The sequence below is a fragment of the Pseudoliparis swirei genome, chromosome 9 (assembly GCF_029220125.1).
Source record: "Pseudoliparis swirei isolate HS2019 ecotype Mariana Trench chromosome 9, NWPU_hadal_v1, whole genome shotgun sequence".
Taxonomy (NCBI): Eukaryota; Metazoa; Chordata; class Actinopteri; order Perciformes; family Liparidae; genus Pseudoliparis; species Pseudoliparis swirei.
Window position 1 is genome coordinate 1,523,033 of NC_079396.1, and position 12,500 is coordinate 1,535,532.

Here is a 12,500-nt window from a genome sequence, read left to right on the forward strand (position 1 = left end):
TGTATGTGCATGTGTGTCTATGTGTGTGTATGTTTGTATGTGCATGTGTGTCTGTGTGTATGTTTGTTCAGTATGTGTGTGTCTGTGTGTGTGTGTCTGAACTGAATGCATGCAAAAAAAGCTAGATTGCATTGTAAATGCTGTTGTCTTGTTATACAGTCATTAAGATAGTTAAATGGAATGACGAATCGACACACAGAGTTAACCGGCCTCGTGATTTGTCCCTCCCGTCTTACCGTAGGTCCCACTGCTCCAGAGAAGCCTCGCTCCCCGATGTGCCCCGGGTGGCCGGGCATTCCCTGGAAACCCTGGAGAACACAAAGAGGTGAAAGAGAAGAAGAGACACTGTGGTATTAATTGGGTGTATATATACATATAAATATATATATATATATATATATATACTCTGAGACAGTTAATATAAATATATATATTTATATTAACTGTCTCAGAGTATATATATATATATATTAGGGCTGTCAGCGTTAACGCGTTAATCTATGTGATTAATTTGGCCGCGTTAACGCACTAAAATATTTTAACGCAATTAACGCAAATTTTTTTTTAAACCGCGGCAGTACGGTTTGACACTGTTTCCGTTTTTAAAACAATTATTTCTCCGCGAAAATAAGGAGCATGAATCAGTTTAACTCGTGGATGAATCAGTCGGGTTTCCTCCTGCTCCTCCTTCCTCCCGTCTCCCCCTCTGACACACAGAGGAACGGAGGGGCGACGTGTCGGGGGACGCGGCGCGGAAAGAACTCGTCACACTAAACCTTCAACGTGATTGGTCAATCCGTTTGTCTGTCAACATTTCGGGAAAAAAACAACCAATGAACACTCAGTAAATCACAAAGGACCTCACAGGTAAGGCTCATTTAGCAGCCTGTCAGTCAGAGAACCAGAGAACACGGCGCGAGGACAATGAGCCTCATTGAATAGAGCTGAGATTGTTCTGGAATGTTTGATGTATAACACGGGGGGGGGGGGGGGGTCACAGGCAAAATACTTTAAACGGTGAATTTAATTTATTTTGTAAAATGTATAAAATGCCCCCAGCGGGTTAAGAATAGAATATACACTTTTATTAATCCCCAAGGGGAAATTAGTTCTCTGCATTTAACCCATCCTTAGTTATTAAGGAGCAGTGGGCTGCAGTGATGCGCCCGGGAAGCAACTGGGGGTTCAGTGCCTTGCTCAAGGACACTTCGACTTGCAACTAATGGGGAGAGCGGGGATCGAACCCACAACCCTGCGGTTGCAGGACGGCCCTCTTACCCCACTGAGCTAAAGCCGCCCCTTAACATGACATATGTGAATGTCAGTCAGTTATCAAGGCCACTGGTTCTGCTGTTGTTCAGTGTTAAAGATGACAGGACCAATGGGGTCTCAATATACTTTTTTTTTTTTTACTAATCTGATGTTTCACTGAAGAAACAATTTATCATCCACGATATTAAATACACTGGCGGCCTGTCCAGGGTGTCCCCTGCCTTCGCCCTATGTCAGCTGGGATCGGCTCCAGCGCCCCCGCGACCCTAATGAGGATAAGCGGTATTGATAATGGATGGATGGATATTAAATACCTCGCTGGCACTGTATATGTAGGAGCCTCTTTGAAAACACAGCTCTGTGTGAAGTTTTGTCTTTAAAAAGAAGGAAAAAACTTTTAAGCGCGATTAATCGCGATTAATTAATCGCAATTTCAAAATGTGCGATTAATTAGTTAATTTTTTTTAATCGATTGACAGCCCTAATATATATATATTAACTGTCCTCTTTAGGTTGGACATGACCACTGAGGACACACTGTGATATACATGCAATGTCATGTTTTGACCAGCAGGTGGTGCCAGAGGCCCAAAACCTAAACGCTCGTTCATAAATTGAACGTGTCCACGCGAGAGTTCATGGACCAGAATGTGGGTCACGGTCAGATTCTGACCCGTCTAAACTCTCGACCCTGGGGGTCTACAATGAAGTCCTCACCCGGGGTCCGGTGAGACCGGGTCCACCGATGTTTCCCTCGAGGCCCCTGATGCCCTGTGGACAGAGAGGTGAGGACCAATGACAAACAGGGACGGAGGGTCACGGTGACGTCCTGGGGTCACGCAGCTCACCTGAGGGCCTGGAGGCCCCAGCTCTCCCGCTGGACCCGGAGGTCCCGGTAGACCCTGCAGAGGAAGAGGTCAGGTCACCTGATGAACGGGTTCTAAAGGGTTCTAAAGGTTGCCCCTCCTAGGTCTGTATGTTGGGGACTTGGTGTAGACTCACCTGGACCCCTGGTCGACCAGGATCTCCCTTCCCCCCTCGGGCACCAGGTGGACCCTAAAGAGAGAAAACCAGACTAGATCCATGAGACCATGAGACCGTGTAGACCATGTGGACCATGTAGACCGTGTAGACCATGTAGACCATGTGGACCATGTAGACCGTGTAGACCATGTAGACCATGTGGACCATGTAGACCGTGTAGACCATGTAGACCATGTGGACCATGTAGACCATGTGGACCATGTAGACCATGTGGACTATGTAGACCATGTAGACCATGTGGACCATGTAGACCATGTGGACCATGTAGACCATGTAGACCATGTAGACCATGTGGACCATGTTGACCATGTAGACCGTGTAGACCATGTGGACCATGTAGACCATGTGGACCATGTAGACCATGTGGACCATGTAGACCATGTAGACCATGTGGACCATGTAGACCATGTGGACCATGTAGACCATGTAGACCATGTGGACCATGTTGACCATGTAGACCATGTGGACCATGTAGACCAGGCCTATTCAACTAGCGGCCCGCGGGCCGGATACGGCCCGTTTGAGTTTAACTACGGCCCGCAAGACTGCCTGCAAATCACTATAGCTTGGTAAGAAAAAATAAAACTGACGGACACGCCTCTTTTATACATTGAGACATCTAACCCAGAGCCATCGAGTTTCACTGTTGCCTCAAGCAAACCTGTATGGTTACATCAGGGGTGCTCAATACGTCGATCGCAGCGACCTGCCAGTCGATCGCGGCGCAGTATGGTAGATCGCATGACATTAAACAAAATTGTCCCGCCCTCCTGTCACTTTCTCTATAGCGCCACATTACAGCAGCAGCATTTCATTTCTGTCTCTACGTGTCGCGTTAACAGTCCTCTGCCCGCCGTCTCGTGCGCCGCGGAGCTCCGACACCAGTTTGCGGGCATCGGGACGGAGCAAAGAAAAAGTCACTAGCCCCCGTCCGTCGGTCGATCGCCTTGACTTGGTCACATAATAAGTAGCTCGCATGCTGAAAAAGTGTGAGCACCCCTGGGTGACATCTTTATGTTACGCACCGTGTTGGTTGCCGGTGTTACACCCCTTCTGGTTTTCAAACCTACTGGTTTCCCTGCGCGTGCGTGCGTTGTGTTCTCTTCACATCTGCAGCGGGGCTCTGTCTCGCGCACCAGATTCGTCACACATTCACAAACATATTGCTGGAGATCTTCAAGCCTCCGTTCATATCCATTTCGACGATTACGATTGTATAAGTGAGCAGCGCATCACAGCCACGGAGGAAGAAATACATTTTAGAAAGAAAAAAATGTATAAAGATCGCCCGACCTGGTTTCGATCTCTTTGACGCAAAAGGAGACTATACTCAAAGACATGCAGTCTGTGCGCTGCGCCACCAGATCTTAGTTTCAGCCCAAGTAATTTATATATTGATCCATTAAGTCACATTTCTTATGTTTTCATGGGAACAGTTTGGTCGAAGGGATCTGAAACAACTGGTTACCTTGAGCGGATATGTTCACTTTGAAACATGTTTATAGTGATGCTTGTTCGCAACACTTTTGCCACACAATACCGACGCATTTTCGTGTGTCACTGTTTACCTGTGGAAATATACATTACTGTTTTTCATTTTGAGCCATTATTTGATCAATATTCTGTGCGGCCCTCACACCCCCCGTGATTTTCTTATTCGGCCCACTTGCTACTGAAGTTGAATAGCCCTGCTGTAGACCATGTGGACCATGTAGACCATGTAGACCATGTAGACCATGTAGACCGGGGTAATGACACCGTGTGTTTGATGCTGAGGAGGCCCCTCACCGCTTTGCCCTGCACGGCGATGCCTCGGGGCCCCGTGGTGCCCAGGGCCCCCAGACCCCCCTCCAGTCCAGGCTTCCCTGGAGGACCCACCTCCCCCTGAAACACAGAGACATGAACCTGAAGTCACCGAGGTCTCTGAACCTGCGGCTGGCCTCACCTCCACCAGCAACACTCTCTCACCTTCAGGCCTTGCTCGCCCTTCTCGCCTTTCTCACCACGAGAACCTGGCCTTCCCTGGGGGGGGGGGGGGGGGCAGCAAACACAGTGAACATCAACAGGTTATCAAGGGGCTGGTTCACACGGCACAATGAGATCCTGGAGGGGGGGGGGGACGTACGTTTGGCCCCAGGGAACCGGAGGCTCCGGGGATGTCGGAGGAGCAGGTGCAGGTGTAGGCCGGGACGGGGCAGCTCACCTCATCTCTCTGAGACACACACACACACAGACACACATACACACACACACAAACACACACAGACACACACACACACACACAGACATCAACAATGAAGACATCTTGTGTTGTTTGTGTGTAGCTCTGTTTCTTGTGTTGCTTGTGTGTAGCTCTGTTTCTTGTGTTGCTTGTGTGTAGCTCTGTTTCTTGTGTTGTTTGTGTGTAGTTGTTTGTGTGTTTCTTGTGTTGCTACCTGTCTTGCCAGGTCATCCTCTAAAGAGAGTTTGACCCTCAGTGGGCTTCACCTGTGTGAATAAAGCTTTCATCATAACAAAGTGACTGACCGCCCCCGGCAGGTCGCAGCAGGAGTCCTCCAGAGCCCACGTGGTGTTGCAGACGATCTCAAAGGACTGCAGCTGGAACTGGAAGAGGAAGAGGAAGAGGAAGAAGGAGAAGAAGAAGAAGAAGACGAAGAAGAGCGGCGGGATGAGGACGGCGTGGAGGTACACCTGTGTGTCTGCTGTGTGAGACGTACCTGGGCCGAGCCGCTGTTCGGCCCTCTGGTCTTCACCAGCTTGCCGAGCATCTCGAAGCCGTCGGTGGGCAGGCTGCCGAGGGGGCGGGCCGGCCGCTCGCCCACACGCTGGCAGTCCACCGACAGGGACACGCCCACCTGGCTGACGGACAGGTGCACCTGCCAATCACAGTTATCACATCAGAACCAGGGTGGTAAACACGTCAACTGTAAACACGTCACCTGTAAACACGTCACCTGTAAACAGGTCACCTGTAAACACGTCACCTGTAAACACGTCACCTGTAAACACGTCACCTGTAAACAGGTCACCTGTAAACACGTCACCTGTAAACACGTCACCTGTAAACACGTCACCTGTAAACACGTCACCTGTAAACAGGTCACCTGTAAACACGTCACCTGTAAACAGGTCTCCTGTAAACACGTCACCTGTAAACACGTCACCTGTAAACACGTCACCTGTAAACAGGTCACCTGTAAACACGTCACCTGTAAACACGTCACCTGTAAACACGTCACCTGTAAACAGGTCACCTGTAAACACGTCACCTGTAAACACGTCACCTGTAAACACGTCACCTGTAAACACGTCACCTGTAAACACGTCACCTGTAAACAGGTCTCCTGTAAACACGTCACCTGTAAACACGTCACCTGTAAACAGGTCTCCTGTAAACACGTCACCTGTAAACACGTCACCTGTAAACACGTCACCTGTAAACACATCACCTGTAAACACGTCACCTGTAAACACGTCACCTGTAAACAGGTCACCTGTAAACACGTCACCTGTAAACAGGTCACCTGTAAACACCCTCCTCCCGGGGCTCCCCTCACCTTGTGGAAGCTCCCGTAGAAGAGCCGGTGGACCTCCTGCTGGTCGAAGGTCAGCTCCTGCACCTCCCCCCTGTAGTCCAGGCTGAAGTACAGCAGCTGCTTGGTGGTCGCTGTGGAGGACATTGACCTCTGACCTCTGACCTCACACAGTGTCCCACAGGAAGCACACCTGCAGCCAGGTGTAAACAGTCCCCGACTACTTCCTGTTTCAACACTACTTCATAGTAGTAATAATATAATTATAGTATTTATATATAAATATATAGAGAGAGAGTTCTGGAGACTCACGGTCCAGCACGACTCCCATCTGGGGCTGGAAGTCATTGTCGGTGAGCTGCCACAGGGCGAAGGGCTCGCGGGGCGAGTCCTGCAGCACGCGGAAGGAGATGCTGATGGTGTGTTCAGGGGAGAAGCCCGCAGGGTGGATGAACCTGGGGGGGGGTCAGATGGAGCAATGATCTGCAGGTCATATCTATAGGATCCATATCAGCACTAAAGTGAGACTGAAGGTAAGAGCTTCATTCATGGATGTTGGTGTGTAAATAAACATACATCAATAAAGTGATCAGAAGTGACGAGCTCACCTGGTGTGTATTACTAATTATTACATAAAGAGCTCACCTGGTGTGTATTACACATTAAACTAGAATGGGCACTCGGTAGAGCGCATACCTTCGCATATCACAAGATTGGGCATTGAATTATGAACATTTTGGCATTAGTTGCATGCCAATTGGACAAAAATGTATCGTGCTATGGTAAAAAAAGAGTTTGACCTTTCCATGACCTTGACCTTGACCCGATTGATCCCAAAATCTAATCAAATGGTCCCCGGATAATAACCAATCATCCCACCAAATTTCAGGCGATTCAAGAACATTTGACCTGTTCATGACCTTTGACCTTGACCTTTGACCCGATCGATACCAAAATCTAGTCAAATGGTCCCCGGATAATAAACAATCATCCCACCAAATTTCATGCGATTCGGTTCAATACTTTTTGAGTTCTGCGAAAGATTTTGACCTGTTCATGACCTTTGACCTTTGACCCGATCGATCCCAAAATCTAATCAACTGGTCCCCGGATAATAAACAATGATCCCACCAAATTTCATGCGATTCGGTTCAATACTTTTTGAGTTCTGCGAAAGATTTTGACCTGTTCATGACCTTTGACCTTTGACCCGATCGATCCCAAAATCTAATCAACTGGTCCCCGGATAATAAACAATCATCCCACCAAATTTCATGCGATTCGGTTCAATACTTTTTGAGATTTGCGAATAACACGCATACAAATAAATAAATAAATAAATAAATACACGGCGATCAAAACATAACCTTCCGGCATTTTCAATGCGAAGGTAATAAAGAGCTCACCTGGTGTGTATTACTAATTATTACATAAAGAGCTCACCTGGTGTGTATTACACATTAAATAAAGAGCTCACCTGGTGTGTATTACTAATTATTACATAAAGAGCTCACCTGGTGTGTATTACACATTATTACATAAAGAGCTCACCTGGTGTGTATTACTCATTATTACATAAAGAGCTCACCTGGTGTGTATTACTCATTATTACATAAAGAGCTCACCTGGTGTGTATTACTCATTAAATAAAGAGCTCACCTGGTGTGTATTACTAATTATTACATAAAGAGCTCACCTGGTGTGTATTACTCATTATTACATAAAGAGCTCACCTGGTGTGTATTACTCATTATTACATAAAGAGCTCACCTGGTGTGTATTACTCATTATTACATAAAGAGCTCACCTGGTGTGTATTACTCATTAAATAAAGAGCTCACCTGGTGTGTATTACACATTAAATAAAGAGCTCACCTGGTGTGTATTACTAATTATTACATAAAGAGCTCACCTGGTGTGTATTACTCATTATTACATAAAGAGCTCACCTGGTGTGTATTACTCATTATTACATAAAGAGCTCACCTGGTGTGTATTACTCATTATTACATAAAGCGCTCACCTGGTGTGTATTACACATTAAATAAAGAGCTCACCTGGTGTGTATTACACATTAAATAAAGAGCTCACCTGGTGTGTATTACTAATTATTACATAAAGAGCTCACCTGGTGTGTATTACTAATTATTACATAAAGAGCTCACCTGGTGTGTATTACTCATTATTAAATATAGAGCTCACCTGGTGTGTATTACTCATTAAATAAAGAGCTCACCTGGTGTGTATTACTCATTATTACATAAAGCGCTCACCTGGTGTGTATTACACATTATTACATAAAGAGCTCACCTGGTGTGTATTACTCATTATTACATAAAGAGCTCACCTGGTGTGTATTACTCATTATTACATAAAGAGCTCACCTGGTGTGTATTACTCATTATTACATAAAGAGCTCACCTGGTGTGTATTACACATTAAATAAAGAGCTCACCTGGTGTGTATTACTCATTAAATAAAGAGCTCACCTGGTGTGTATTACTCATTATTACATAAAGCGCTCACCTGGTGTGTATTACACATTATTACATAAAGAGCTCACCTGGTGTGTATTACTAATTATTACATAAAGAGCTCACCTGGTGTATATTACTCATTATTACATAAAGAGCTCACCTGGTGTGTATTACTCATTATTACATAAAGAGCTCACCTGGTGTGTATTACTCATGATTACATAAAGAGCTCACCTGGTGTGTATTACTCATGATTACATAAAGAGCTCACCTGGTGTGTATTACTCATTAAATAAAGAGCTCACCTGGTGTGTATTACTCATTATTACATAAAGCGCTCACCTGGTGTGTATTACACATTATTACATAAAGAGCTCACCTGGTGTGTATTACACATTATTACATAAAGAGCTCACCTGGTGTGTATTACTCATTATTACATAAAGAGCTCACCTGGTGTGTATTACTCATGATTACATAAAGTGCTCACCTGGTGTGTATTACTCATTAAATAAAGAGCTCACCTGGTGTGTATTACTCATGATTACATAAAGCGCTCACCTGGTGTGTATTACACATTAAATAAAGAGCTCACCTGGTGTGTATTACTCATTAAATAAAGAGCTCACCTGGTGTGTATTACTCATGATTACATAAAGCGCTCACCTGGTGTGTATTACACATTAAATAAAGAGCTCACCTGGTGTGTATTACTCATTAAATAAAGAGCTCACCTGGTGTGTATTACTCATGATTACATAAAGAGCTCACCTGGTGTGTATTACTCATTATTACATAAAGCGCTCACCTGGTGTGTATTACTCATTAAATAAAGAGCTCACCTGGTGTGTATTACTCATGATTACATAAAGAGCTCACCTGGTGTGTATTACACATTATTACATAAAGAGCTCACCTGGTGTGTATTACTCATGATTACATAAAGAGCTCACCTGGTGTGTATTACTCATTATTACATAAAGAGCTCACCTGGTGTGTATTACTCATTATTACATAAAGAGCTCACCTGGTGTGTATTACACATTATTACATAAAGAGCTCACCTGGTGTGTATTACTCATTATTACATAAAGCGCTCACCTGGTGTGTATTACACATTAAATAAAGAGCTCACCTGGTGTGTATTACTAATTATTACATAAAGAGCTCACCTGGTGTGTATTACTCATTATTACATAAAGAGCTCACCTGGTGTGTATTACTCATTATTACATAAAGAGCTCACCTGGTGTGTATTACTCATGATTACATAAAGCGCTCACCTGGTGTGTATTACTCATTAAATAAAGAGCTCACCTGGTGTGTATTACACATTAAATAAAGAGCTCACCTGGTGTGTATTACTAATTATTACATAAAGAGCTCACCTGGTGTGTATTACTCATTATTACATAAAGAGCTCACCTGGTGTGTATTACTCATTATTACATAAAGAGCTCACCTGGTGTGTATTACTCATTATTACATAAAGAGCTCACCTGGTGTGTATTACTCATTATTACATAAAGCGCTCACCTGGTGTGTATTACACATTAAATAAAGAGCTCACCTGGTGTGTATTACACATTAAATAAAGAGCTCACCTGGTGTGTATTACTAATTATTACATAAAGAGCTCACCTGGTGTGTATTACTAATTATTACATAAAGAGCTCACCTGGTGTGTATTACTCATTATTAAATATAGAGCTCACCTGGTGTGTATTACTCATTAAATAAAGAGCTCACCTGGTGTGTATTACTCATTATTACATAAAGTGCTCACCTGGTGTGTATTACACATTATTACATAAAGAGCTCACCTGGTGTGTATTACACATTATTACATAAAGAGCTCACCTGGTGTGTATTACTCATTATTACATAAAGAGCTCACCTGGTGTGTATTACTCATTATTACATAAAGAGCTCACCTGGTGTGTATTACTCATTATTACATAAAGAGCTCACCTGGTGTGTATTACACATTAAATAAAGAGCTCACCTGGTGTGTATTACTCATTAAATAAAGAGCTCACCTGGTGTGTATTACTCATTATTACATAAAGCGCTCACCTGGTGTGTATTACACATTAAATAAAGAGCTCACCTGGTGTGTATTACTCATTAAATAAAGAGCTCACCTGGTGTGTATTACTCATTATTACATAAAGAGCTCACCTGGTGTGTATTACACATTATTACATAAAGAGCTCACCTGGTGTGTATTACACATTATTACATAAAGAGCTCACCTGGTGTGTATTACTCATTATTACATAAAGAGCTCACCTGGTGTGTATTACTAATTATTACATAAAGAGCTCACCTGGTGTGTATTACTCATTATTACATAAAGAGCTCACCTGGTGTGTATTACACATTATTACATAAAGAGCTCACCTGGTGTGTATTACTCATGATTACATAAAGAGCTCACCTGGTGTGTATTACTCATTATTAAATATAGAGCTCACCTGGTGTGTATTACTCATGATTACATAAAGAGCTCACCTGGTGTGTATTACTCATTATTAAATATAGAGCTCACCTGGTGTGTATTACTCATTATTACATAAAGAGCTCACCTGGTGTGTATTACACATTATTACATAAAGAGCTCACCTGGTGTGTATTACTCATTAAATAAAGAGCTCACCTGGTGTGTATTACTCATGATTACATAAAGCGCTCACCTGGTGTGTATTACTCATTAAATAAAGAGCTCACCTGGTGTGTATTACTCATGATTACATAAAGAGCTCACCTGGTGTGTATTACTCATGATTACATAAAGAGCTCACCTGGTGTGTATTACTCATGATTACATAAAGAGCTCACCTGGTGTGTATTACTCATTATTACATAAAGAGCTCACCTGGTGTGTATTACTCATGATTACATAAAGAGCTCACCTGGTGTGTATTACACATTAAATAAAGAGCTCACCTGGTGTGTATTACTCATGATTACATAAAGCGCTCACCTGGTGTGTATTACACATTAAATAAAGAGCTCACCTGGTGTGTATTACACATTACATAAAGAGCTCACATGGTGTGTATTACACATTAAATAAAGAGCTCACCTGGTGTGTATTACTCATTATTACATAAAGAGCTCACCTGGTGTGTATTACTCATTATTACATAAAGAGCTCACCTGGTGTGTATTACTCATGATTACATAAAGAGCTCACCTGGTGTGTATTACTCATGATTACATAAAGAGCTCACCTGGTGTGTATTACTCATTATTACATAAAGAGCTCACCTGGTGTGTATTACACATTAAATAAAGAGCTCACCTGGTGTGTATTACACATTAAATAAAGAGCTCACCTGGTGTGTATTACTCATGATTACATAAAGCGCTCACCTGGTGTGTATTACACATTAAATAAAGAGCTCACCTGGTGTGTATTACTAATTACATAAAGAGCTCACCTGGTGTGTATTACTCATTATTACATAAAGAGCTCACCTGGTGTGTATTACTCATGATTACATAAAGAGCTCACCTGGTGCTCTGCGTGAGCTGCACGTCTCTGTACAGCGTGTAGGCCGGCATGGCGTTGAACACGAAGGGCTCGGCCGCCACGCCGTCCACGGACGAGTGGGCGCGCTCCGTCAGGCCGAAGGCCTCCATCATGTCGAAGCCTGAGGCACGATGAGGGGGCACAGCGTTAGCATGACGCGGGGGTACAGCGTTAGCATGACGCGGGGGTACAGCGTTAGCATGACGCGGGGTACAGCGTTAGCATGACGCGGGGTACAGCGTTAGCATGACGCGGGGTACAGCGTTAGCATGACGCGGGGTACAGCGTTAGCATGACGCGGGGTACAGCGTTAGCATGACGTGGGGTACAGCGTTAGCATGACGCGGGGTACTAAACTGTCAGCTGCTGTGCTCACCGTTCACGCGGCTGTGTCTGATGGTGACTTCGGGACAAACTGAAACACACAGCAGGGCTTCAGTTTGACACGTTGCCATTGAAGCCTGATTCATGTTTGATTTAATCTTTTTTATTTGTATTGTTGTTTGAATGATAAATGTCTTAACGTGTGACACATGTTGTTACCTGCTGCACTGATGAGCAGCAACAGGAATACCTGTTGTTGGATGTGTTGTGTGTCTTACATGTGTGTGTCTCTTACGTGTGTGTTGTGTGTGT

At 44.0% G+C, this 12,500-nt stretch overlaps 1 protein-coding gene across 5 annotated transcripts in view; it reads right to left on the reverse strand.

The window, feature by feature from the left end:
• LOC130198882 (collagen alpha-1(XX) chain) overlaps window positions 1–12,500 on the reverse strand; it is a 43,314-nt gene that overhangs the window by 3,051 nt on the left and 27,763 nt on the right. For all 5 annotated transcript variants that reach the window (XM_056421950.1, XM_056421948.1, XM_056421949.1 and 2 more), the window contains 13 exons: window positions 12,241–12,279; window positions 11,847–11,985; window positions 6,162–6,304; window positions 5,874–5,983; window positions 5,034–5,192; window positions 4,843–4,920; window positions 4,442–4,528; window positions 4,285–4,338; window positions 4,105–4,200; window positions 2,275–2,328; window positions 2,121–2,174; window positions 1,990–2,043; window positions 237–308 (listed from right to left, as the gene is read on the reverse strand). In XM_056421950.1, the coding sequence (XP_056277925.1) occupies window positions 237–308; window positions 1,990–2,043; window positions 2,121–2,174; window positions 2,275–2,328; window positions 4,105–4,200; window positions 4,285–4,338; window positions 4,442–4,528; window positions 4,843–4,920; window positions 5,034–5,192; window positions 5,874–5,983; window positions 6,162–6,304; window positions 11,847–11,985; window positions 12,241–12,279 (1,139 nt within the window). The remainder of the gene's footprint in view (window positions 1–236; window positions 309–1,989; window positions 2,044–2,120; window positions 2,175–2,274; window positions 2,329–4,104; window positions 4,201–4,284; window positions 4,339–4,441; window positions 4,529–4,842; window positions 4,921–5,033; window positions 5,193–5,873; window positions 5,984–6,161; window positions 6,305–11,846; window positions 11,986–12,240; window positions 12,280–12,500) is intronic.